The sequence below is a fragment of the Eulemur rufifrons genome, chromosome 19 (genome assembly GCF_041146395.1).
Source record: "Eulemur rufifrons isolate Redbay chromosome 19, OSU_ERuf_1, whole genome shotgun sequence".
Taxonomy (NCBI): Eukaryota; Metazoa; Chordata; class Mammalia; order Primates; family Lemuridae; genus Eulemur; species Eulemur rufifrons.
The window spans coordinates 43,463,682-43,491,457 of NC_091001.1; the positions used below are offsets into that span (position 1 = coordinate 43,463,682).

The 27,776-nt window shown below is 44.8% G+C and overlaps 3 protein-coding genes across 5 annotated transcripts in view; 1 reads left to right on the top strand and 2 right to left on the bottom strand.

Annotated features, from left to right (window-relative positions):
* NCAPH (non-SMC condensin I complex subunit H) overlaps positions 1–13,910 on the bottom strand; it is a 36,129-nt gene extending 22,219 nt beyond the window's left edge. Inside the window, exons 1-6 of the mRNA XM_069494691.1 lie at positions 13,892–13,910; positions 6,284–6,503; positions 6,030–6,120; positions 5,259–5,351; positions 4,818–4,956; positions 4,219–4,343 (exon numbers count right to left, since the gene is read on the bottom strand). Of these exons, the coding sequence (XP_069350792.1) occupies positions 4,219–4,343; positions 4,818–4,956; positions 5,259–5,351; positions 6,030–6,120; positions 6,284–6,503; positions 13,892–13,910 (687 nt within the window). The remainder of the gene's footprint in view (positions 1–4,218; positions 4,344–4,817; positions 4,957–5,258; positions 5,352–6,029; positions 6,121–6,283; positions 6,504–13,891) is intronic.
* SNRNP200 (small nuclear ribonucleoprotein U5 subunit 200) overlaps positions 1–27,776 on the top strand; it is a 198,884-nt gene that overhangs the window by 125,833 nt on the left and 45,275 nt on the right. The gene's annotated exons all lie outside the window — the stretch shown is intronic.
* ITPRIPL1 (ITPRIP like 1) lies at positions 19,664–22,703 on the bottom strand. 3 transcript variants are annotated; one of them, XM_069494744.1, is made up of 3 exons: positions 22,462–22,703; positions 22,168–22,283; positions 19,664–21,372 (listed from the first exon to the last, which is right to left on the bottom strand). In XM_069494744.1, the coding sequence occupies exon 3, from the start codon at positions 21,356–21,358 to the stop codon at positions 19,718–19,720; it is 1,641 nt and encodes a 546-aa protein (XP_069350845.1). In that variant the 5' UTR covers positions 21,359–21,372; positions 22,168–22,283; positions 22,462–22,703; the 3' UTR covers positions 19,664–19,717. The 3 variants fall into 3 exon arrangements, with proteins under 3 accessions (XP_069350845.1, XP_069350844.1, XP_069350843.1); XM_069494743.1 differs by lacking the exon at positions 22,168–22,283; XM_069494742.1 differs by lacking the exons at positions 22,168–22,283; positions 22,462–22,703 and adding an exon at positions 21,704–21,805.

The window sequence follows — 27,776 nt, forward strand, 5'->3', positions numbered from 1 at the left end:
ACTCCTGAGCTCAAATGATCCGCCCACCTCGGCCTCCCAGAGTGCTAGGATTACAGGCGTGAGCCACCGCGCCCGGCCGAGTCACTGTTTTTAAATGGTTATCTCTAAAATGCCAGTGCCAGAAAATGCTACCAAAATGAATTCTGTTGGCTTAAAAAGCCTGTGTGATGAAGCTAGTCACAAGGTTCTACTGTTCCTCTGAATAGAAATATTTCCTAGGATTTGGAAGAACACACCCAAGACATTCAGGCAAATGACAGGCACAGTCAATAGGGCTAGATGGCTGGGTAAAACCTGACAGAGGGTGTAAGAAGGTCCCTAAGGCTGGTTCAGGAGCAGGAGTGGCATAGCCACATGACACCAAGCCCAAAGGCAGAACAGGGACAGGGCAAGGCACATGCATATGTGGCAAGAGGGTAGAAGCCAAAGATGATCCTGAGACAGGAGATACAGTTGGGTATTGGGTTCACAGGTCTTCCTGATGCCTCAGAATGTGGCTACTATATGGAGAGGGAGGGGCTTGAATATGACAACACAGATGTGGTTCTCTGACTCTTCCCTGGCCCCCTTAGCTCTGAAACTAACCTCACCAGAACTGATGAGGTTCTCTCAGCATCCTTAGTACCAGAGTAGCACATCTGTCACCTCTGTGTTCTCCTAGCTCCCTCACACAGGCAGCCACACAGCCTGGTGGGTTTTCCTTCCAGTGTGTCTCTCCATTCCCACTGTCACCAATACAACCCTTATCTCTGGTCTCTCCCAATTCCTAGTCTAAAAATGCCAGTGTTGTTGCTCCTATTCCCTTCCTCAAATGCTAACCAGAGCAATGGTTTCCCACCTGGAGCCTCCCTAGAAGTCTTGTGTAGGTAGTTAATGGAACTATACTCAGCATTTCAGAGTCAACATGAAAATTGTACATTGACCCACACTAAAGCTGAAAACACTAACATAACTTTCCAAACTTGTGTCTAGAATTATATCATGCCAGTATGAGAATAGCGGTTCTTTCATGTAAATTAGATCTGATTTACATCCCTGAGTATCCACAGGAAAATGAATCCACAGGAAAATGATGACTGCACAGTTTGGGAAGATGAAACCTTCTGAAATAAGGGTCCACAGTAAGTCACAGTAAAAGGGGGCCGTGGTAGGTAACACACTGTATGGTAAAAGTCCAGGGTCGTTTTAGGTGATTACTTACAAGTAAATCCTTAGCTCTAGTCAAACTTGTACATTATTCTGCTCCCTTAAGAACCAAAACTTTCCTGGGCCATGGCCTTTTCTACTGCCTCTTAGAATCATCTCCCTGACAATGCCCACCTGACAAATACCTAGCCTTCCTTAAAGGCCCAGTTCAAATCTTGCCTCTTCTACAAAGTCTGAGCCACAACCTGAGCCCTTCTTGGAAGAGCTTAATATTAGCTCCTGGCTCATTAATGTTCTCAAACTTTACTCCCAGTCTAGTTCTTAGTGATTTTAGTATCTGTATGATGACCCACCCAGTACTCTGGCCTCTCATTTACTTGATATCATCTCCTTCAGTGGTCTTGTCCTTCATCCTAAGAAGCCCACGATTCTGAGAGGTCCTACTAAGACCCCCACAGCACCTCTGCCCTTTACTCCCTTGCCCGTTCTCCGAGTTGAATCATTAACCCTGACTGCAATCTCTCCGTATGTTCAATTCCAAGTGGCCCTCTCCAATAACTCCTCTTATCTTTCCATCTTACACCTTCTTGTCCTCAATATTTAAGAAGTCTTTGACCCCACCAGGCCAGCCCTATAATCTACTGATCATATTACTTTCAACCGACACTCATTCCCCTCTCTTCCAGCTAAAATTCCATAAGCAGTGTCTGGAACCACTCTCTTGCACATGCTCTCAACTCCAGTGCCCCTTTTTACCTGTGTCCATTCACTCAGCTCAACGCAATCCCTTGTTAAATCTAACTTGCTGCCTATTCTGTGCTTGCACCCATACAGCTAATCATCCCTGGAAAAAGTCCCAAAGTCATGCTGACTAATCTCACCTTAAATCCATCAGCCACCACCTCAAGTAGATCTGAGTTGTCTAGCAATCAAACCACATCACCCTAGTTCTTCACTCATCCAGCCTCCCAGATGACTCTTTCCTAGCTTTTTCTCTCCTCACCTCCAACACTTTCCTTCTCTATACTGTCAGCCAATGACCTGGCTTCCTATTTCACTGGGGAGGAAAAAAGAGAGACACCACCAGAAGACAATATCCAGAAGGCTCCACTGTGCATGCACTCAAACCCCATCCCTGGCAGTCAAGCCCCATCCCTGTTCTCCATTCCTTTCCCTTCTCACCTGCTCTCCATTCCTTTCCCTTCTCACCTGCTCAAGGACACCACCCTAGCAATTCTCCTCTCTTTGCTGCATCATCAATAATTCCTTTTCTAATAGATTGCTGTCATCAACAAAATATGCTGTTAATTCTCTCATTTAAAAATAAAACTCTCGACCTTACTTTCCCTGCCATTTGCTATTCCATTACCCTGCAAAACTCTTCAAAACAACCACCTGTGTTCAGTGTCTTCAGTTCTCTTATTTGTTTTCCCCCAGTTATCATGAACAATTTCAAACCTACAAGAATGTTGTAAGACCAATATGAATCTCTGTATAACTTCTACCTAGATTCTCCAATGGGTTACATTTTGCACATTTGCTTTCTCTCTCTCCCCACACATTATGTATCTCCCCACCCCAGTGCCTTTTGAAAGTAGATCTCCTGACACTTTACCTGTGTGCCTCTCAGCTCCAAACCTACCTTCTCTCCTCTGCTGTGATGCTAGATCTGGGACATTTGGCTTTGCCAGCTGCTCCTTGTTAGGCTTTACCAATCGGAGGCACTAGAGGGAGACTGTAGGGCTCCAGGAGGGAGGAGGGACGTGTTCCTTCCTATTCATGTGACTGTTGCCCAGTAGTGCTTCACCCCAGCTGCAGCAGGGCCTACCTATAGCAGCAGCTGAATCCCATTTGTAGTTTTCTCACACTCACAGAACCAGCCTCTTGGTTGTGTCCCTCAGAGACACAGCACCAGCCAGCATGCCCTCCTCAGAGGTCTGGGTCCTGGGCCCATAAAGCCCCTCTCCAAACTCAGGGACACCAGCACCAGCCAAGCAACACCCCTTCTGTGGAAGTCTGAGTTTCAGCTCCAAAGGACCGCTTCTCCAAGCTCACCAGTGACCTTAGGTTGCCACATTTAACATGGTTGATCATTCCCCGCTCCCTGAAACACTTTCTCATTTGGATACCACACTCTTCTAGTTTTCCTCTTATCTACTGAATGTTTCTTCAGTTCTCTGAACTCCTAAGATCCAGGCAGCCCAGAGCTCAAGTCCTTTTTCAACATGCACTCATTCGCTTGGTAATCAATTCCAGTCTTATGACCTTAATTACCAGTTACGAATGTTGTCGAGGTAAGAGAAAGTAATCTACTCTATTGCTAATGGGAGAGTAAATTGATACAATCTTTTTTGAAATTCCATGTCTCAGAATTCTCTTATAGTAATAGATACACTCCCAGTCTTATAGATACACTCCCAGAAGAGTACAAAAATAATATAAGAATGTTCACTGAAACAATGCTTTAAATAGCAAAATAAAAAAATCTGTAGCAACATCTTTTTGCTTTAAATTAACTGTGCTAATTATAAATGATGCCTCCAGCACCATTTAAACAGATTCCTTAGATTTCCTACACAGTAAGGTCCTAGCCCGGAATCTGGAACCAGCCAAGTTAGCTTCAAATCCTAGCTCGCTCCTAGATGTGTCATCTTGGGCAAGTTACTGTGCCTCAGTTTTTCTCCATAAAATGTCACAAGGATGTTGTGAGGATTACATAAATTAACACAGGTTACAAGCTTAGGGAAGCATGGCACCCAGTATGTGTACAACAAATATTAGCTAATGTCACCATTGTTACATTTACTAGGATATACAATTTTTTATCAATCCGATTTCTCAGTAATTTGCAATCTCATTCTATTCAGTCATTGCACAATACTGAGGGACTTACTTTCAGTGTTCACTATAAAGCTAAGGCGTGATAATGCAGAGACATCAATTGAATATTTTACTCCCCTGAGGCTTAAACAAGCATACACAAGCAAATAAGCACATAATCAGGCCCTGCCAAGTTTCAGCTCCTGAGGTTCTGAATTAGTCAGAGACCACACTGTACACATAGTTCCTCACCTCACACTTTCGATCTGCTTCAGAGACATTGAGGTTGTTTATATTCTGCTCAATGGTTTTGTATAAATGCTTCTTCTTTGGCTTTGGAGGCTTTTTGGTTGTTCCTGTTTCAGTAGCACTTCCATCTAAAAGGAGAAATAAGATTGTGTACTACAAGGGCTGCTTTGAAGCATGTGATTGAACTTATTAATTCAAGTTCTTCAAAGAGTGGTCATAGTTTAAACATGTGCAACTCTGTCAAACCAACAGGCATTAGGTAATCTGCAGCTTATGCAGAAATCAAACTACTAGATTTGGCTTCTAATATAATTTCATTTCCAAAGACCCCCAAATCATAAGTTTCCTGGTTGGTGATGTTTACTCAAATTTGCCTAAATAAAATCTAAAAGCATTTATGAGGCCCTTCTCTTTTTCAAAGAAAAATAACTCTAGTGTTTGAGTATCTTCTCATGTAAGACCACGTATAATTCTAAAAATGTCCATGTCTTCAATAAAATGAGGTAATTGATTTCTTGTGACCTCATTCCAATATATCACTGAAATAACTACCTGGTATGCCCTAAAAGAATCCCCTTAAATCCAGATCCTAATCCACATACCTGCATCATAGCCCCCTACTTCTTCCAGAGGTGGAGCATCTTTGCCTAGCCCTCCAAGGACTCTGTATACGTCAGCATGGACGGCATCTACACGCACAGCATAGATCTTGGTGCTGGCATCCAGAGTACCAGCAGCCACCTGATCACACAAGCAGAGCTATACTCATGAAGATGCACAGAAAAGAACTTCTAACCAGGTAAAACTCAGAAAGCTTCAGAAAATATTTACTTGCCCCAAGGAAACAATGACAAAACTTCCCCTAAGACTGCTAGGAAATAAATAGAACATATATTTTTTCTGCATTTTGCCAGTTTAGGAAAGAAAGTAAAGTAGCTAATATCTAAACAAGGAAGGCTTTCATGTATTTGCAGAATTATGTTAAGTATTAGAAATAATCATCATTCAATTCAGATGCAAGAGAAAGCGGACATTCTTCTTACTTTAAAGTTGGTTGGTTCTGTGTCTTTCTGTTTAAGAATCTCTGACATAAAATCAATCAAGTGCAAACCAAAAGCATTCTTGGTTGTGATTTTCTGAAAACAAAATTGCAGAAAGGTTTGTTATTTATAGCCTATGCTCATGTAAATAATGCTATTCTGAACAGAGGAAGCTAAGACTTCATATAGGAATACCCACATCTCGCCACTGATCTCACTTCCCACAAACACTTGGCAAGAGCCAGATCCACCATGTGCATGTCTTCATTGTCAAGGCCTAGATTGGCAGCACACAAGTCCTGGGTGTTTGCTGTGTGCAGTCCCTGCTCTAAGCATTGTATACAAAGGGCCTTGGGCATCCTCAGAACTGTATGAGGCAGGCACTACTCTCATTATTCAGAGAAGAATCCTGCAGCAGAGTGGTTGGGTGACTCGCACACAACTTGTAAGTATGTAGTCTCTAACTCTGGCTAGCTCCAGCATACACTATTAGCTCCAGAACTCTACTGTCTATCTACTGTCTAGCTCCAGAACTCACACCATTCACCCATACTGCCTCTCTAGATATGCTGCAGGTAACAGGCAACTGTTAGGAGGAGCAACAAAAATCCATAAGAAAAAGTAAAACCATAGTGAAAAACACCAACATTAAGAAGATTCACTGGAGAATAAAATAATTATCATTGATTGTGCATTCTCTACAAAATCAAGATAAATAGATAACCCCTGTGATCAAGATGCAAAATCTTCAATGAGAAACCAGCAGATACTCACATTTTCAGTGGATAGTTTGATACAGGTGGAGTAATGTTCTGTAATCTGCGTGTTTGTAAACTTAGGGATAGTAGCTGAAACATCAATACTTCTATATGGAAAAAAAAAAAAAACAACTCTCATAAGGATCCATGATACTGTAACTTTTCAAAACCCAGACCCAGAATCCATGAGGTTTTGTGGAGATGCCTAAACCCATGCAACCCATGTCAAGGTAGCTGCCTCGAGGAGAGCCAGCCCAGAAATACACTCACCTACTGGAGGGGGAGGCTAACAAATGAGGCGAGTCTGTGCTGAACTGCAGGTCAAAGACCTTGGAGCGCCTCCGCTGCAATCGCTCCTTTTCGTCGTCATTCTGAGGAAAGTCTTCAAGGACTGGGGTGCCAGGAGTATTGAGAGGGGCCTTCTTGGGCAGAGGCATCGAGAACACCCGTTCCGAAGGTGAGGAGGCACTGTGAGGGTGTCCACGGGTCTCTGAAGAAGAATTATGCATTGGGGCTGGCACTGGTAGAACAAAACATTGGCTCAAGGAAACTTCAACACAACATTTCCTCTATCTAAAGGGAATTTAGGTCCTGTCACAGGGGTGGTGGTTCGCCACACATTCCCCATTAAGATCTTCTCCAACTCTAATACTTGATGGCTAGAACCTCTAGATTTGGGTTTCTTGGAGGTAGAAGAGAGGTGATAGGTTTCTGACACTTCCTTGCTAATCTGGGAAAAGTATCTACTCTGTAGCTATTGTGAATCTAAGCACTACACATATAAAGATAGATAACGTTGCTGCCTCTGATAAGCTCACAAACTAGTAGGTCAAAAGACATATACAACCCATAATGCCAGGCAAGGCAGAGACAGATGCTGAGACAAGGGGGAGGTATTGGCCACAGAGTCAGATAGGATGGGTTCTAAACCCAGCTCCTCTATGTCTTGGCAAGGAGATAGAACAAACAACATAAACATGTAAGATAAATGAAATGTTCCAAAGAATCATCCACCAGATTACTTGCTAACTGCAAACAGAAAAATGTCTTTTACAATGAAAGATCTACCAGTCACCACATTACCCAGTCAAATGTAGCCTCACAAAAAATAAGACAACTTGAAACTTATCTCCTGATGTAATACAACATGAAATTCATAACATCACCCAGGAGATATTTTGACCAAAAATGTTTAACCTAAATTTAAGTAAAGACTTCAGATATTTAACTACCAGTTTGTAAGAAACACAAGGAGTCAAGGAACAAGTTAAATGATATCACAAAGAAACATTGAGACGAATCTAGAATGTAGGACAGTTTACAAGACAACTAGCTTAGTCTTTTAAAGTTAATGATACCAGCTTGAGCAACATAGTGAGATCCCATCTCCACAAAAAAAAAAAAATTAGCCAGGCATGGTGGCACATGCCTGTAGTCCCAGCTATCAGGAGGCTGAGGCAGGAGGATCATTTGAGCTCATGAGTTTGAGACTACAGTGAGCTATTATTGCACCACTGTACTCCTGCCTGGGTGACAGAGGGAGACTCCATCTCTAAAAAAAAATAAAAAATAAATTTTAAAAAAGTTCATGACAAGACAGAAGCAGGGGGAACTCTTCTGGATTAAGAGAAACCAAAGAGTCGTACAAATCTAAAACAATATATGAGCTTTTGGCCCCAACTTTGTCAAAAAAAAAAAAAAAAAAAAAAAATCAAATCAGCTCTAAGCAACATTTTGGGGATAATTAGGGAAATTGGAATATAGCCTAGATACCAGATAACATCAGGGAATTAATCTGTATTAAGTGTTACTGTATTATGCCATATTATGATTATGTCACTATTTGTAGGAGATGCAATTTAGGGGTGAAATGACATGGTGTGTACAACTTACTTCCAACTAGATCAGTCAAAAATAAATATAAAGCAAAGATGGCAAAATGTTAGCAATTGTTGGATCTAGGTGGTGGATATAAGGGTGTTTATTGTCTTAGTCTTTCAATTTTCCTGTATGTTTGAACATTTTCAGAATAACAAGTTAGAAAACATATGGCACATTGAGCTGGAGATAAATGCTATGGAGAAAAGTAAAGCATGAGCAGGACGGTGGCCACGGAAGTTGGAATCCGCTAAGGAGTGTGTAACAACTCACCTGCCGAATCAACTAGAAAAAAATATATAAAAAAAAAAAAAAGAAAGAAAGAAAAGTAAAGCATGGAAGGGGAATAAGAAGGATTGGGGAACAGAGGTGGGACGTCTTTTTAAATACAGTGGTCAAGAAAGGCTTCACCAGGAAGGCAACATCAGAATAAAGACCGTGCAGATGTGGGGGAAGCTACATCAAAGCAGAGGAACAGCAAGTACAAAGGTAGGAGCATGTTGGCATGTTTGAGGGGGCCCGTGTGACTGAAGTGAAGTAAGCCAGGGGGAGTGGCACAGCAATCTGAGGTATGTCAGACTCCCCAGGGCCTCGTAGAGTAGGAACACCAATTAGTCAGAACAAGGGAAGGACAACTGGTAGGGGCACATGAGCCATACTTAATGGGCCATTGTAAAGACTTGGTTTTATACTAAGTGAGACGGGAAGTGATTGGATAATGATGAGAAGAGGAATACAGGGACCTAACTTAAGCTTCAAGAGGATCTCTCTGGCAATTATGCTCAGAACAGACTGAAAAGTGAGCTAGACAAACAGTAAGACCAGTTAGAAGGCAAGTGCCAATAGGTGAGACAAGAGGTGACAGTGACTCAGACCAGAGAGGCGGCAGTGAAGGACGTTAAGTGGTCCGCCATTGGATAGTCTCAAGATAGAGCCAACATGATTTCCTGATGGATCAAATGTGAGGCACGAGGAAAAACAGGAAACTCAAGAATAACTGCAAGGTTATCCTGAACAATTGATGAAATGGAGTTGCCATGATCTGAGAGATGAAGATATAGGAGAAGCGCATTTACAAGGAAAGGAGGCAAGGCAAGGTCAGGGCTCAGTCTTGGGACATGCTAGGCTTGAGATGTCTATTAGTCATCCAAGTAGGGTAGACAGCTGGATATCTAATCCTGGAATTTAGGGAAAAGTGTTGGGCTAGATACATACATTTGGAAGTCATCGGCATATAGAGGATATTCAAAGCCCCAATACTAGATGAGATCACTAAATAAATGAGTAGAGAGAGAGAAGAGCAGATTCTGAGACTGAGTCTTAGAACCTTCAAAAGTTTAAAGAGCAGGCCAGGCACAGTGGCTCACGCCTGTAATCCCAGCACTTTGGGAGGCTGAGGCAGGAGGATCACATGAGGCCAGGAGTTTGAGGCTGCAGTGAGCTCTGATGACATCACTACATGCCAGACTGGGCAGCAGATTAAGACCCAGTCTCAAAAAAAAAAAAAAAAAGTTTAAAGAGCAGGAAAGAAGGAAGAACCAGCAAGAGAAATGCAGAATGTGCAACTAGTGAAGTAGGGGAAAAAAAACCAGAATACAGTATTCTAAAAGCCAGGTGAAGAAAGTATTTCAGGGGAGGAAGATGTGATAAAGTATGTCAAATGCAACTGACAGGTCAGATTAGTGGAGAACTGGCAACTGAGCACTGGATTTAGCAATCTAGAGATGACTGGTGATCATGACAAGAGCAGTTTTCCCAGAGTAGCAAGGGAGAAAGCTGAACTGCTATAGATTTGAGAGAGGATGGGAAAAGAGAAATTGGATGCAGCAAATGGAGACGAGGTTTTCAAGGACTTCCACTGTAAAAGAAAGGAGAGAAATGGGAGGGGTGAAAGTTGAAAAAGAAGTGAGGTCAAGAAAGTATTTATTAAGACAGAAAAAAAATTCAGCATGGTAGAAAGAATGAAACAAAGAGATTGTTTTTGTTTCCTATCATTGCTATAACAAATTACCTCAAACTCAGTGGTTTAAAACAACACACATGTATGTATTCTCTAGTAGTTCTGGAGGTCAAAAGTTTAACTTGGTGTCAGCAAGTTTATGTGCCCTCTGGAGCCTTTAGGGGAAAATGTTTGCTTTCCTTTTACAGCTTCTAGAGGCTGCCTACATTCCTTGGCTCATGGGCCCCTTCTCCCATCACTCCAACCTCTTGCTTCTGTTATCACATCTCCTTCTCTGACTCTGACCCTCCCATTTCCCTCTTATAAGGGCCACTGTGATTACACTGGGCCCACCGAGATGATCCAGGATCATCTCAAGATCCTCAACTTAATCACATCTGCAAAGTCCTTTTTACCATGTAAGATAATATAGTCACAGGTTCTGGACATCTTTAGTGAAGGCATGATTCAGCCTACCACAGAGATCATGCAGAAGAAAGGGTAAAAGTTGCTGAACAATGTACTCAAGTAGGTAAAGGGGCTGCCTTTGTCAAGAGCAGAGAGCCCATCCACAGCAATAGTAGAAATGGCAGAGTACACAGGCACAGATGGAAGTAGGGAAACAGGTGCAATGGTGGACTCGTGGATATTCTCTTTTGATTGCTTTTATTTTCTTTGTAAAATAGGAAGTGAAAATAAAAAATCTCAGCAGCTAAGGAGAAGGTGGGGAAGAAGGTACTAGAAATTTAAGAAGAAAGGGACAATATGAAATAGTCATTTAGGAGAATGGGAGAGAGATGAGCCAGGAAATATAGCATGACTGCTGGGCAGCTTCAGGGTGCCCTTGACACCATTCGGCCTTTCTCGGTGTTTTTCTCTTGCTACCATCAGGTGTGCAGGGGCTGGTACACAGTGGGAATTAATCAGGGTTGTGATTTTGTCACAGACATAAGGAACTAAGGAAGGGCAAGGGGGTTAAGGGTGTATAAAAGAAAGTGATTATATTGGTGGATCATAGAATGTAAAGCTAAGAGGGGGAAACTATACTTTCAGGAATCATTTCTATGGTTCATTACTAGAGAAGTTTCTCTGAACATGTAGAACATTGCTAAAAAACTTAAAAAAAAAAAAAAAAAAGGCCAGGCGCGGTGGCTCACGCCTGTAATCCTAGCACTCTGGGAGGCCGAGGTGGGTGGATCGCTCGAGGTCAGGAATTCGAGACCAGCCTGAGCAAAAGCGAGACCCCGTCTCTACTAAAAATAGAAAGAAATCAGCTGGACAACTAAAATATATATAGAAAAAAATTAGCCGGGCACGGTGGCACATGCCTGTAGTCCCAGCTACTCGGGAGGCTGAGGCAGGAGGATCGCTTGAGCCCAGGAGTTTGAGGTTGCTGTGAGCTAGGCTGACGCCACGGCACTCACTCTAGCCCGGGCAACAAAGCAAGATTCTGTCTCAAAAAAAAAAAACAAACTTAAAAAAAAAAAAAAAGAGGGTAACAAGAACATGAGAGCCTCTGGTGAGGGATGGTGAAAAGTAGTAGAATATAGGTCTGCTGGGTCAAAAGATTGTCAAGAGTCAGGGAAGAAGAGAGAGCGAGATGGAAAGATATCGGTGGTATTGAGAAGTGAGGTACTTAAAATTGAGATGACAGTGGTACAGTGATGCTTAATGACAAGGTCTATGGTAGTGAGTGGCTATGGCCTACCATGGCAGGGCAAGAAACAAGATCACTGGAAGAGAGAGATGAAGGAACTGAGAGGCTCAGGTAAAGTTTCTACATTTAGGAATCAGAAGGCCTGGCTTTAAAACTCAGCTCTGGCTGGGCACAGTGGCTCACGCACTTTGGCAGGCCAGGGTAGGAATACCGCTTGAGGCCAGGAGTTTGAGACCAGACTGGGCAACATGGTGAGACCTTGTCTCTACAAAAAAAAAAATTATTCTTTTCTTCCAAGACAGGGCTTCTCTTTGTCCCCCGGGCTAGAGTGCAGTGGCGTCATCATAGCTCACTGTAGCCTCCAACTCCTGGGCTCAAGTGATCCTCCTGCATCAGTCTCCTGAGCTAGGACTATAGGTGCCTGCTACCATGCTGGGCTAATTTTTCTATTTTTTGTACAGACAGGGTCTCACTCTTGCTCAGGCTGATCTCGAACTCCTGAACTCAAGCAATCCTCCTGCCTTGGCCTCCCATAGTGCTAGGATTACAGGCGTGAGGCATCATGCCTGGCCATCCACAAAAATTTTTAAAAATTAGTTGGGCATGGTGGCATGTGTCTGTAGTGCCAGCTACTCGAGAGGCTGAAGCTGGAGGATTGCTTGAGCCCAGGAGTTCGTGGCTGCAGTGAGCTATGATTGTGCCACTGTACTCCCGTCTGGAAAACACGAGACCACTGTTTCTTAAAAAAAAAAAAACACAAACAAAAAACAGTAACAGCTCCATCACTTATTAACTGGTAAAATTTTAAGTAAATGCTCTAAGCATTTTCTTCATCCCCCCAAACGGTAATAAGAATATAGACCACAGGCCAGGCACGGTGTCCATGGTCACTTTTCAGGCCTCATTTCTCTTGAGATTTAGCAGCATTTGAAACAGTTGACAAACTCTCCTTGAAACACTCTTGGCTTCTATGATACCACTCTCTTTTGAGTTTTTCCAGCTTTTCCTTCTCTACCCAGCTTCTAAATGTTGGTCCTAGGCGTGTATTCTCTACAAGGTTTTCCTGGTGTTCTCACTCGTTTCCATGGTTTTATGATCTATATGATAAACGATGTCCAAATTTATTTCTCAGTCCATGGGTCACCTCCCTGAGTGGCCAAACTCTTATCCAAGTGATTATTGACCCCTTCACTTGTCTATCAGGTAAATCACACTTCACCATGTCCAAATGTAACTCAATTTCCAAACCTCTTACCAAGGAATACCAGGCCTTGCCCTGTCAGATCTCACTCCCTACGCCTGGTCACAATGTTTTGGTCAGGTCCTAGCCCAGGCCAGGCTCTTTCTTGCCTCATTTTTGCACTTGCTTCTTGTGCCTGAAAACAGGTTCCACGATCTCTGTTTAAAGATCTTCCCTGAATCCCTAAAGAAGCCATCCCCCACTCTGCTATTATCTGTTATCACAATACTAAACTTCATCTGTTATTTCGTTTATGGTCTGTCTCCTCAACTCCAAGCTCCAAGACTACAGAGATCTTATCTGTTTTTTTTTGTTTTTTTTTTTTTTGAGACAGAGAGAGTTTCGCTCTGTTCCCTGGGCTAGAGTTCCCTAGGCTAGAGTGCCGTGGAGTCAGCCTAGCTCACAGCAACCTCAAACTCCTGGGCTTAAGCAATACTTCTGCCTCAGCCTCCCGAGTAGCTGGGACTACAGGCATGTGCCACCTTGCCCGGCTAATTTTTTTCTATATATATTTTTAGCTGTCCAGATCGTTTCTTTCTATTTTTAGTAGAGACGGGGTCTCACTCTTGCTCAGGCTGGTCTCGAAATCCTGACCTCGAGCAATTCTCCCACCTCGGCCTCCCAGAGTGCTTGGATTACAGGCGAGCCACCGCGCCCGGCCTGTTTTGTTCTTTATCGTATCTCTGCACCTGATAGAGGGTCTGGCCCAAAGGCGCAATACCTTTGAATGTAAAAACAAATGCATGCATACTAATCATATATCGGTAACCACAACGTTTCCATGGCCCTGAAACTAACGTCTATTCCAGGAAAACCACTTTTTTAATGAAGAGACACCAAGCATGGTGTAGGAGCCCTGGGTAGAAGTCGTCCCACTGCCCGCCCAGGGATCGAGCAGTGGCGCCAGCCCCGCTAGCGCACTCGAAGACGCGTCCCGATTGGCCGAGCGCCCCTCTGCCAGTCCCGCCTGCCAACCCCGCGCAGGCCCTGCCCTCCGCTCCTCTCCCTTCCCCCCGCACCTGCCTCCGGCCTCAGTTGGCGGGCCGAGAACCGGGCTGAGCAGATCCGCTCTCCCCGCTCAGGCCTGCCCACTGGCCCGGCCCGCTCGAAGCACTGCTTTGCTTTGGACCCTTCCTGTCGTGCCTCCCGCCGGCCCGGCCTCACCTGGGCAGGGAGGTCCCATCTTGCCTTCGGCGTCTCCGGATCTGGTTTTAAACCGCGCGCGCGGAGTCGCCCGAGCGCCGTAACGGCCGCGTGACGTCACCGGAGGGCGGGGCTAGAGGCGCGCCTGCGCGGACCACCTCGGGACCGGGCATCCGCGGGCAGCGTGGAAGTGAGACGTCTTGGGTGGAGGGCCACTGGTCCATAGTGTGAAAACTCCCTCGTTCCAAGCCGTAGACGCGGAATTGGACCCTGGGGACTCAGCGTTGAGCAGAGCGGAAGGGGCCCTTCTTTCGTGGAATTTACTTTCTAATGGGGAGCCAGACCGAGAAAACGATGTTCATTTCTCCTAGAGTCCTCTGCTGTGAGGGCAGCAAAGCGCTAAAAACGTGGGAGGGGTATGGGTCTGCGGTGAGAGGGCGCCGACACGGGAATGAGAAGCGTTCCAGGCGGAGAAGACGGGTGCAAAATGTTGTATGTACATTTTTTTTTTAAATGAAGGCCATCGTTTTTATTCAGATTTTTGTGAAAAGCTTCCTGGAAACCACAGCCCCTTCCCAAAAAAGGTCGGAAGAGTTAGAAGTGTAAAATACTGCCTGTCCATCCAGCTTCATCTGACTCAAAATTGAATTACGGGAAGAAAGGCCAGGGCAATTCCCTCAAATATTCCCTAGCACATCCTATAATTTCTTATAAGTCACACATCTGACCTCTTTTATAGTGTTTGTCCTCGAAGGTGCTATTGGCAGTCAGGTGAAACAATCTTGACATAGGGACTCTTGCCCTCTTTGTAGGGCTGTTTAGCATCCCTGACACCTTTGCCCACTAAATGCCATCAGTGCCCCTCAGTTATTTTGGCAACCAAAAAGTACTGCCCTTTGTTGAAACCACTTTTTAAACCTATTAACTAAAAAAACAAAAAACACCACCAAAGACCACTAGGTTTATACTTTGGAAAAAGGAAAGCGTTATTTCTCGTGAGTTTCTCAGCTCGCAGTGGCCATTCTGGCAAGCTGGAAAACACTGTCCCAGCCACAACCCAGGAACACGCGTTTCAAGGGACAGATAAAAGGGAACAAGGTTTTATACTAGGCAGGGTGGCTAAATATACATATTTAACAAGCTATAGGAGTCATGAATATTTATGAAGAGAAAACACACATGTAATTGTGCTTTACACCTCCCATCCCGTCATGGCTAGCAACTCAGTTTTAAGGTTTTTTTCCTGGGCTCCCCTGGGTCAAGAGGGGTCCATTAAGCTGGCAGGGGGGGAGGTGTTTAGGATTTCATTTTTAGGTTACAAACCTATTTGTTGTTCGTGTGAACTTGTTATTCCAGTGATCACCTTCAAATCTTTAGTGTAAGGCAGTGTGGGATAGATGAAAGAAAAGGAGTTTACAGTGTTCATCTCAGCAGATGATACCACCGGCCACCCAAGAACCCAAATCAGCACTAGGAGTCATCCTGGATGGCTCCCTCCTCGCCTCTCTCCACACACAATCCAGTATCAACTCTTTTTACCTCCTAAAAATCTCTTCAATCTTGCCTCCTTTTCATCCACATTACCTTCCCGATGGCCTGCCCTGACCCCCATCTCATTGGGTCCAGAGTGGTGTTTGCCAAGTACAAATCTGAGCTGTCACTCCCACTTGTCCCCCACCATATTTCTCCTGGAAGTCTAAAACCCTTCAGAGGTTCCACTGTGAAGTTCTAAATGTCCCATAAGGTCCTGCAGAGTCCATCTTCTCTGACCCCCCACTCCCCTGCAGCCTCTTGAACCTTGCCTCTCCTTGCTCCCCACACTCAGCCACTTGGGCCTTCTTTCAGACCCCTCACCAGGCCTGCTCCCACCCCAAGGCCTCTGCACATGGGCACTCCTCCACCTAGGATCCTCTTCCCCATTGTAATTCCCTTAGCTCCCCTATCCTCAGGGAGACCTTCCCTGATACGTACACAAATCTCCTTACTGGAGGCTTCGGTTGCAGTTTTACATGCAGTGGGGTGACTGTTTCATGTCTATTTCCTCCATAGACTGTCAGCTCCATGAGGATGAAGTTGTGTTTGCTCAGCATTCTTTTCCCAGTGCCTGATGCAGGCCATGGACACAGCAAGTAAGTACTTAAATGTGTACTGAATGAGTACAGTTGGAAGGTAAGTTTAAATCCTGGGCTGGGCTTGTTAACATCTCTGGGCCTCATTTTCTTCCCCATCTATCTCATTTAAGGGGGGATGACAATACCCATTTCACTATTATGAAGAATTAGCTAATAGGTTAAACTCCCTGCAAGCAGGTGGACTCAGTATATGCTAGGGTCCTGTCATCTCCCTCACTTGTTCTCAGCTGAGTACATTTGAGGAGAGTGGGAACAAGTGTGATGCTCTGGATTCCTTGTTTGTGCTAACAACAGCAAGGGTTGGGAGGGTGGTAAGTGGCACTGAATCGGGAGCCTCTGAAGAACTAGCTTGGAACCCTGGCAGAGGAAGGCTGCTAGGTGACCCACTAGGTGAGGCCTGAGGCTGTGGGGATAATGGAGCCACCTAAGCTGACTGCTTAGAGCTTCCTCCATCCCCAGTGTCTCTGTGGGCCAGGCCTTCCTAGTGGCCCAGTATGGACAGGTCTTTCACCTCCTGCCCTGAATGTCATCTTTGTTTTGGGGATTAGATCTACAGAGTGAATGATTTGTCAGTGATATCAGTGATATGCAAACTCAATTCCTCTGTCTGTACCAATGTAAAGTAGTGGGGCCCCTCCCCAACTCCCAGGCTGCCAGAAAAGCACTACTTGGAGTTACTGGAGTCACCCTCACAGGGATTCTAATTCCCCAAAATAAGTGGGAAACAGCCTTAGTTTACGTGAGGAACAATAGTATTATCCATTGGCTACCTGAACAAGCAATCTATGGGCCGTAAATTTGCCATGACCTTCCAACCTACAGCTAGCTTATGTCATAATGCAGTTCCTGATATAAACCATCAAGTCACTGGGACTCAATGGGCACTTAGATGAAACAGCTTTGCATTCGATTTGGCCCCTACGCAAATGCCTTTAGTTTTTGTATGTGATAGGAAATTCCTGACCTCCTAAAGACTGGGCTAAGAACCAACAATTTCTGTCTTCCAGAATTCCAAACAATAACATCCCACCTTTAAAATTAATATAGTGTTTTTTGCTTTTCAAAGCTCTTTAACTCTTACATCTTGTTTTATTTCAAAGACCACACTGAAAGGTTGCTAGTGCAGGTACTTTCCTCTAGGCTCTGTCACTTGCTAGCTATGTGACCTTGGGGAAGTTGTATATTCTTTCTGTGCCTCAGTATCCTCATATGTAAAATGGAGGGGATAAAGGACCTGCTTCATGGGGTTATAGTGTGAGGATTAAGTGAGTTTCCAGATGTAAAGCAGTCAGAATGGTGCCTGGACCATTGGCAATGCTCAGTGAACACTAAGTATTCTCATTACTATAACTGCTGTTGTATCCTGGGGGCTAGCCAGGTTTTGTTTTAGAATAAAGCTTAGTTTCCTATCTGGAGAGGTTTCCCCTTTAATTGTAAGAGTAATTCCCAGAGCACTACAGGTCTGTTCTTTCCATTACTACTTGTTTTTTTTTTCCTATGCTCTTTTTTGTTCCCTCTGCCCCACCCAAGCTTTGCTCACTGTTCCCTTTGTAATCTTCTACCCACTCATAACTTGACATTTTCTTTCTTGTCTTCCATTAGCCTAGAAACTAGTCTAGTAGGCTAGAAACTAGACTAGAAACTAGAAATCATATCACCTTTGTACTGGAGTGGACTTCTACAGTTTATGCATGTTGTTTGTAGTCACAAAGATCTTTTAATTTGGCTGATATTTTGGTTTGGGCACCATGAAAATTAATAACCTAGGTGTTCGTTAACATCTTGAATTATTCTTTCCTGGCTACTGGCCATGCCACTGGGAAACCACAAGGCAGACTGGTTCAAGATGTATTGAGAAATACCAGGAGGTACTGGATGGAACTATCCCAGGGTAACGTGAACTTCTTGGAACAGGCATGTGAGAATGTTGATCTGCTGAGTGTGTTATTGCACAGATTCCAATATATACAGAAAATAGCCTCCTTTATTGAATTGTAACTAAAACACCAGCAAATGATTTTCTAAACAAGAGGTATATGGATGTTTTTAAAACACCAAAATCCCACTAGCATAGAGCCAACCGTCATTGCATCTTACCTTGAAAGTAGTACCTGATGGATGCCATAAGGCGACAGGGGAACACAGTAGCTATTATGCAGCAAGAGCCTCAAATACTGCCTGGCATCAGCTTCTGGGGCACTTTTAATTTATTTTTGCTTTGTGTGTATGTGTGGAAGCGGGTAGGCTGTGGATTCTACAACTGAAGCCCATAAAGGCCAGCCATCTGATCCCCTTTGAGATCAAGTTAAATGAGGACAGACTTTCCTCCCCAGTAGATCTCCCTGGCAGTGCTAGGTAGAACAGCATTGGTATTTCCAAAACAACCACACCCGTAACTATAGTTGCATTTCTTAACACTCCTCCTTAGCATGCCCAAGGTTTTGAAAGAAGGGAAAAATACACCAATCATATCTCAAGAAGCATGATTTTGTTCAAATTGGACTGCTTCATAATCCCTTCCTGTCCAACCCTGGCAGTGGGCCTGGATTGTGATGACCCCTCTTTTCAAAACCGCAAACATAGTTGAAATAACCCCTTTGTCATCTTTGAAAAGAGAATACAAAGGCATGACCAGACTGAGAAAAAGCACAGCTATACATAGTTGCTAAACATTCTTTCCATTTAACAAACAAGTGGCTCCTCCTCAGAAACAAAGTAATTGGTAATTGTTGATCTCAGAACCCTCAAAAACAATGTCCTTTTTAAATAATGTTTCCATGCACTAAAGAGTTCATTATATGTTGGCTATTTGATTAATTATAGTAAACATATTATTTCAATTATGAGACAGGTCACTATTGACTTACAATTTGTTTGTGAATCGATGCTTATTATTTAGGTAATACTGGAGTTTTTTCAGATGCATAAAAACAGCTGTATTGTCATATGAAAATGGGCTAAAATTATAGTCCCAGCTACTGGAAAGGATGAGGCAGGAGGATTGCTTGAGCCCAGCAGTTTGAGCCTATATGCCTCATCATAGCTATATAGCCTATAGCTATGATGATGCACTGTACTCTACCCAGGGCAACAGAGACAGACCCTTTCTCACACACACACACACAAAAGGACCAAATTAAGAAAATGGAAACTAAACATCTTGATTATATTTTCAAAATAGAGATGGCCTGAAAAATTAGAACCTAAAATATGAAAAGTTGCCCATCACAGTATTTGCAATAAAATGGAGTGCCATCAGCCTGGATGGGAATTAAGCTAACAGTTCAGAGTAAACCAATTCACAAGGAACATGTTGAGAGTCATTCACAAAAAGGAATAAGCTGGAATGGAGGTATTCTCCGGTTCTCTTTTGCTTCCAGTGTTAACAGAAAAACATAACTTCACAGGCCCCCTCTGGATTTAAACTTCTTAGCATCAAGATCCTACCATAACATCCATTTCCCTGGACCTTCTTTGGATCGTGATGAAAGTCAAAAGAAGAAAGTCTCAGAAGACTCACCCTAGATTAGGCCCTGCAGGCTGCATCCATCCTCGTGACCATTTCACTTACTCCTTGAAGTGTCTTAATCTATCATAGCCCCTGCCAGCAAGGTGAAGGTCACATACATTGTTAATATATCTGAAAAATAAACTCTTTCGCAGCCTGAGGAATCAGAAATACCTGCTCCCGTTTTTTTTTTTAATGGCTTTTACATTAAGGTGCCGCAGCCAGTGGGGCACAGGGCAGAGTTTTTACCTGGGTCAGGAGGTTATGAAACTCTTCCACTGCCTGTGAATGTGCCATGGGGTTTAGCACCAGGTGTTGGAAGAGATTGACAGGCTCGGCATTCCGAAATGCCTTAGGGATCGGGATGGTCAGGGGCAGGAAAGTGTTACCAATTAGGAAATGATGGAGGGTCCTTTGCTGGAGGCCACGGCCCAAGAACCAGAGAATGTCCTGGAGCCGCTGAGAGAGCATGTTGTGCTGCCAGTCTGTTAGGGGCAGCCGTAGCAACAGGTGCATGAGGGCTGTTTTGAAGTGGTAAGAGGTGAGGATGGGGCGGGATGCTCCGTGGGGTAAGCTCTGATGGTTCCGGAGACTTAAAATGATCTGGAGGCACTTGAGGTGACAGGTGTTCTCAGGGGCAAAACGCCCTACCATCTTCAAGAACAAGTGTTCACAGGCTGCAAAGGACTCAGGCCAGTCTACACTGGTGAGCTGTTCCTGGTCAGGAGCCTGACTCAAGAGGTAGACCAAGGTATCTTCCCGTTGCACTCCCAGGACCAAGTGGATTGAAAGAAAGCGGCCTGAGCGATAGTCCAGCCTGAGCTTGCAGGAGGTGGTAGAAGGTGGGAGACTGAGTTTAAAGTCATATTTGTGGGCCACAAGGGCCCAGGCATTGCCCACCATTGTCCGGAACCACTGTATGGTCTTGCACACATCCAGGTGGAGGCCAGTGCAGAGAGCTGCCTTGATGGAGCTGCCACACTTCCCTGAGACCACCGACTGGTCCCTGTGGTGGTGCACCAGGCACAGTACATCCCCTAGGAGTTTCTCGCGCTTGCACATACATTCTGACTCCACCAACACATGGCCACAGCGGCGGCCTAGGGCCGCATCCCTCATCTCCAGGACAAACATAGTCCCCTGAGGAGGGACAATGGGCACCAGGATATCAAATTTCTGAGTCTCATGGAGGGTTCCCCATTTCTCAAAGGCAGCCCCGATGCCCAAGCAGTCCTCCAACTGTGGGTGAGCCTCCCGGCGGCTGAGCACCCGACAGGCCTCAATGAGATCATCCACAAAGCTCTCCACGAACTCACAGGTGCTGGGCAGGTCACGGATGGCATTTTGGACATAATGTTTGTAAAAGGAGTCCAGAGCCTCCCAGCTGGGGAAGTCAGTGAGCCAGTTGTAAGAGGTGATGGGCACGACACGGACTTCCTCCTCCTCCTCACTGCTGGAATCAAAGGCTGGCTCATGCTGCATGTTCTGTCGTAGGAGCTCAAAGATGAGAAAAACGCAAATGAGGCCAGCGTGCCACAGGTTTCCCAGCATCCAGCCCAGAGGCCCCTCCTGGCCATCGGTCTGGAATGGCCACCCCATGTCCTTCTTCCCCAGCACTAACTGGTCGTCGGATGTGTCTCCTCTCCAGAAGTTCTCTGCCTTCTGCCTCTGCTCAGCTGCTTGCTTTCTCTCTTCAAACTCTCTCTCTAACTGGCGCATCTCCTCGCTCATTCGCTTCTCCAGCTGCCTACTTCTGGCTAGTGTGTCCAGGTCCATCCGGTCACTGACCATCAAGGGGTGGTGAACAACATACATTACTGCCAAGAACAGCAGGCTTATCACAGCCATGGAGGCCTCTGCATCTGGAGAAGTGGGAGGGTGGGAGTCAGTGGTGATCTTCCAGACTCATCTGCTCTCCAGTGCATATTCCCCAGAGCCCTGATACCCCAAATCCTGGACGTCAACTACTCAGGAGGAACAGAAAGCTCACAGAGCTGGGCTTGGACACAGCAAGAGTAGTCTAACTGGGAGGTGGTTTGGGAGAAGGGGGAGGCAGCAGGATGTGCCACTCAATTTCTCTACTGTTTTTCTTCCACATGGTGTGGGTGGTATTTAGGCTTCCAGAGGGTGGACATGGGGCTGTTTTTATTCCTGTGTAGGATGGGGAGGGGGACCCTTGTAGGGTGGCCTCACCCGACTCATCAGTCCACCATGGGCATCAGATATGCCCTGCTGATCCCAGAGGGTCCCTTCCGCAGGCAGAAGGCACTGAGTCTCCATGGGCAGCACTGTTCCTCTCTCTAGGCAGCCAGCCCCAGGCCCCAGCTGTAGCATCCCACTTCCTCTATGACTTCACAATCTTCATTCTGTTCACCCAGTGTCATCAGACCACCCAGCCTCTCCCCCTCTGCCCAGTGGGCGCCAGGGAGGCACAGTGCTGCCATCTGCTTCCTACTGTGCCTTTTGAGGTCCTAAGGGAGCTGCTGGATGCCCTATGGGTGGGCAGGCCAGCTCCACTTCTCAGCCCAGAAAACTGCCTGCAGAACCAGGTGCCCATGGCTCCCCTGGCAGTGGTCTGTTCCCCTGCTGTCCCACCCACCACTGAAACCTGAAGCTTCTGGCATTCATCTCAATAACTCACAAGCTACTGCGCTTACCAAGATAAATGAAGGACTGTGCCTGCGGTGTGGACGCTGAGAAGCCAGGTGGGCGGCTCTCCTCTCTTCCCTTTGGAACTTGGCCTTGCCTAGTCTCACGGCTCTCTCCAGGAGCCCTGCTAAAATTTACAAGGTACCTGGGGGCTTTGGCTCAGAGCAGGGTTTCCCCCACACCATTCATAACTTTCCCAAATTCCACGCCCAGAGATTTGTACTTTCACCCACCTATCCATATCAAACCAAGGACCCGTCCCGCCTCAGGGTTTCCCCCGGGACCAGGGCCAGGTTACTCACCGTCGGTGTTAGCAGGAACACGGTCTTAAAGAGACAGCGCGGCCTGACCATCCCTTCCTTCTTCCTCGCGGGGTGGGATCTCCCGATTCATCGCTGGGGCCGCACGCGGGAGTGGCCCCGCTCACCTCTCGGGAGTGTAGACCATGTTTGTCCGAACGTCCGTGCGCAGTGGGCCCCTGCGACCCCCGCCATGCGGTGCGCGGCTCCGAGGGCGCCAGCCCACAGCCAAGCTCCCGCCGTCCGGGCTCTTCCCCGCCCCGCCGCGCCCTGCCCCGCCCCGCGGGTACAAGCTCCTCCCCGCCCACACCCTGGAGGCCCCGTGTGCTAGGGGAGCGCCGCCCCGCCGGGTGACCCTTCCCGCGCACACGTCCTGTGTCCGCATCCCCGGCTCCCGGGAGTTTGCTGGGAGAGTGGAGGGCGGTGGGCACACTCTCGCAGCTGCTTGGCCTCCCTAGGGTGGCAAAAGGGGGCACTGCACTGCTTCACTCAGCTCAGTTCGGTAGAGAATATACTTACAGGGAATTTAGGTGTGAGGATGATGGTGGCAAAACTAGGAATTGACCATTCTCACTTCGGGCTGGCCCTGAGCAAAATGGTACAAAGATGAGGTGTGTTTTCAGCACCTTAAATGTGCCTCACTCCCAGCCCCCGCCCAGACTCAGATGCCTTTCCCCAACCCCTTTCTCCTATCAAAGTGACTCTCATGAAAGGACTAGACGGCACCCAAAGACCTGGCCTTGCTTGCTATTCTCTAGCCACGTGGGAGTAAGAATCCTCAGCCTACAGGGCCGCTTTGCTGATGGTAGGTGTGTGTGAAGGAGAACTCTAACAAAGTGTGGAGGCTGGACAAGCCTTATCACACATTAAGAAATACCAACAGAATAGATCTCCTGAAATGGATCTTCAGAGTATCAGAAAGCCCTCTGTCTTCCTGTCCTGTGTCAGCTATCCAAGGAGAAAAAGGAAGTGATGGCCACTTGATACCAGCTAAAATCTCGCTGCGGAAGGACAAACCAAGTTTCAGGTCTTATCTAGTAGCAATGCAGAAGGAGCGCCCAAACAGCTTGGACAGTACTTCCAAAAATACTGATTTCTTCGAGGCAGGAGGATTGCTTGAGCTCAGGGGTTCAAGACCAGCCTGAGCAAGAGGGAGACCCCGTCTCTAAAAAAATAGAAAAACATCAAGCTGGAACAATAGAAAAACTATAAATAAAAAAATATAAAAAATAGAAAAAATTAACTGAGCAACTAAAAATAGAAAAAAATTAGCCGGGGTGCGCTTGAGAGGCCGGGGCAGGAGGACTGGCTGAGCCCAGGAGTTTGAGGTTGCTGTGAGGTAGGGTGACACCACTGCACTCTAGCCCAAGCAACAGAGTGAAACTCTGTCTCAAAAAAAAAAAAAAAAAATACTGACTTTTTTAATTGTGGACAGGAAAAGACTGTCTACTGGCTAACGATAACTGAAGTTCCAAAGTTACTTTTTATAAACTTGGATTATGAAAAATAAATTATAGGTTATTACTGAACATTAGTGTATTTGTCCAATTATAAGAAATTCTCTATTATCTTTTCATTTATGACATGGTGTTGGGATGAAAAAATACATTCAGAGTGTGCAAAAACAATGGTATTTAAAAACCATATGTTTAAAAACGTGTCCATGGTTAAGGGTTTGTTTTAAAAGTAACTGGTCAGTTAGAAGATGTTTGTTAATTCGTGGTCTGCACAGAAATGAAGTTGGTTGCTTAATACTGTTTCTTAATGAATTCTACCTAATATTACAAGGCAAAAGGGTGCTTATATGTGAAACTTACACTGTGATGAAGTCATTTCAACAACTAACTTTATTTGATTCACAATTTGAAGCTCTTTAATACACTTCCCATGTTGTCAAAACAAAAGCAAGATCTCCATTCTCACATAAATTTGCAGTAGATATTTTCTGAGCTCAAACTATAGTTCTAGCAGTTTGTCAGACATCAGTGCAAGTAGAAAGGACAGTTCCATATTTCAAAATTCATTTAACTTTGCAATTGAAGAGCTTCCCTCAAAACTTCAATTAGAAGTGATTAATCTGAAATGTAATGACATACTAGGAGGCAAATATCAAGAGAAAAATCTAATTATATAAATGCCTTCCGAGCTCAATTTGAAATCATATGCTTGTGGATTAATGTCGGTATTTGGCAGTAACTATCTGTATAAAAAGACATTTTCAAAGAAGAAATATTTAAAATCTCATTACGGATCAGCATTAACAGATGAACATTTGCAATCTGTTTGGATGATAGGAAACACTGACACTGAACCCCAATTAAGTGGCATGTTATTTCCAAAAAAAGAATTCCATTCTTATTAGTAGACCCATATAAAAATACTGCACTCAATTTATATTTTGAATTTTGTCAATACAAATTTTGTGGAAATGTGTTTTCTCTCTTGTTATGTAAGTACCTACATGATATCGTGATTGTGCCTCTTGGCCTGCCAACACTAAAACATTTATTATCTTGCCATTTATAGAAAAAGTTCATTGACCTCTGCTTTTAAGCATCAAAATGTGCACATTTCCTCCAGAAATTTCCTCTCTCAATTTATTTATTTTTGAGACAGGGTTTTGCTCTGTTGCCTATGCTGGAGTGCAGTAGTGCAATCATAGCTCACTGTAACCTCAAACTCCTGGGCTCAAGAAATCCTCCCACCTCAGCCTACTGAGTAGCAGGGATTACAGACACATGCCACCAAGCCCGGGTAATTTTTCAATTTTTTTTGTAGAGACAGGGGTCTCACTATGTTGCCCAGGCTGGTCTCAAACTCCTGGCCTCAAGTGATCCTCCTAGGCCTCCCAAAGCCCTGGGATTACAGGCATGAGCCACCATGCCCAGCCCAGAATATAATTTTTAAAGTTTATTTTTTTGTAAAAATGATATGCATATTGTAAAAATACATACTATATTGGAGGAATAAAAGAAAGAAACTACCCTCACATCCCACCACTCAGAGATATATTATAAATTTGAGGAGCATCTTCTAGATGTGATGAGCCATATTTCCAAAAATGTGCCCCTTAGAACACTAGTTGCTCAGATGAGTCTCAACAAAAGGATTTGCATAATATTTCTTGATGACATTTTAAAAATTCAAAAATGAAAAAATCATCACTGGCTAGGCGCCGTGGCTCACGCCTGTAATCCTAGCACTCTGGGAGGCCGAGGTGGGTGGATCGTTTGAGCTCAGGAGTTCGAGACCAGCCTGAGCAAGAGCGAAACCCCGTCTTTACTAAAAATAGAAAGAAATTATGTGGACAACTAAAAATGTATACAGAAAAAATTAGCCAGGCATGGTGGCACATGCCTGTAGTCCCAGCTACTCGGGAGGCTGAGGCAGGAGGATTGCTGGAGCCCAGGAGTTTGAGGTTGCTGTGAGCTAGGCTGACGCCACGGCACTCTGGCCTGGGCAACAGAGTGAGACTCTGTCTCCAAAAAAAAAAAAAAAAGAAAAAAAGAAAAAGAAAAAATCATCATTGTAAAAAGTTTGGAAAATAAGAAAAGTATAAAAAATTAGTTTTTTTAAAAATCACCCTTAATCCTGTGGTATCAGTTAGGATCACTGGCAGGATGTGATGGGCATATTCAAGCTGGGTAATTGAAGCAATTTTAACTAGGGACAAAAGAGTTTCAAGGTTTAGGAAAAACCACAAGGGATAGATGGATGTTCCTGGAGTAAGTACAACTGGGAGCCCACCTCTGCTTGAGTGTAAGGGGGAGGAAATTTTGTTCCCAGAACTTGAGGAGGGCGGCCACATGGAGAGGATGTCTAATAAGAAAAGGTGATCTTCAATTGGAAGAACACAGTCAACCCTCTGGTACCCCACAGGAAGAGAGCTAGGTTCTGGCCTGCCTCCCTCCCACCTTCTAACGATGCCTCAAAACCAACCTGAAGCCAGATCACAAGGGAGTCTCTGGATGCAGGCCTTACGGTCCAGCACGCCAGGGCACAGAGCGGGAAGGAGAAGGGGTAGAGAGGATCTGCAGGGGCAAACACAGGGGATGCAGCACAGTCACTGCCAAAGATAACCAAGCTTGGCTCAAGCGCCAGTCTGTGAGTTTACACTCTAAGACAGTGCTGCTTCAGCTATACACAAACTCATTCAGATCAGCACTCTTAAGACCAGATTTGGTCCCACTGTGCTAGTCTCCTCTAAAAGGAATCGAGTGACCGTACAACATGTCAAGATATCCAGGAAGTAAGGAGAGCCTGGAATGTCTTGCTGATGTTAGAATGTAGGGAGCTATCAGACCTGTCTCAGGTGATGTTGGAAAAGGATGCAAAGAGGCCACATAGAGAGAAGACTCCCACTGCTAGTGAATGGCAGACTATGGGTGGAAAATAATTATAATCATTGGTATAAGCTGAGTCATGAGTCTATGAAGGTATTTTTATTTTTTTTATCTTTTTTTATTTTTTGCAAGCATGAAAATGAGATTTATTGAGGAGAGAAAGATAGAATTGGAGGGCAAGAGCAAGCTATAGGTTTACAGAGCATGATACATATACCACAGATGATGATTGGACCCATTGTCGCAGCAAAGGGAGAGCAAAATTAAGGGCACAAAAAGAGCTATGAAGGTATTTTTTAAAATGATTCACAAACCACAAAGTTTTTGTAAAAGATTCCTGTGACATACCCATGGGTTTCCACTATTTTTACCAAAAGTAAATGACTGCATAAATCTCACACTCATGTTTTGGTCATTGTATAATATTCCTATAAAAATATAGAAATATGCTTGTATATAAAAATAGATTATGCAAATCTACATTTGTTAAGATGGAAAATAGGCCGTAAACTATTAAGTGAAAAAAAGCAGGTTACAAGAGCATGCTATAGCTTAATCCTAGTGTGTGTGTCTGTGTGTGTGTGTTATATGCCTAGGAAAAAAGTTTCAAAGGGTGAATCCCAAAACGTTTACAGTGATCTTCTGAGAGTGGAAGGATTTTTTCTTTTTATTTATTTTTTATATTTTTTCATCTTCCATCAATAACGTACGTAGAGACATGAGGGTGGAAGGACTGATTGCAGATGTCTATTTAACAATGAACAGGTACTCTTTTAACATACAAAAATAGACATTCAGTGTCCAGAGTATGGCTTTGTACTCGTGAGCCGTAGTGGACCCAAGCACAAACGCGTTTTCTTCAGAAACAGGCGCGCCCGCGATGGCGTGTTTAATTAAGCCAGGACTGCAGGGGACACTCTGTGCAGGGGCGGGGGCGGAATCCTCGCGGTTCAGAAGAGGGGCTGGGGGTGGGAA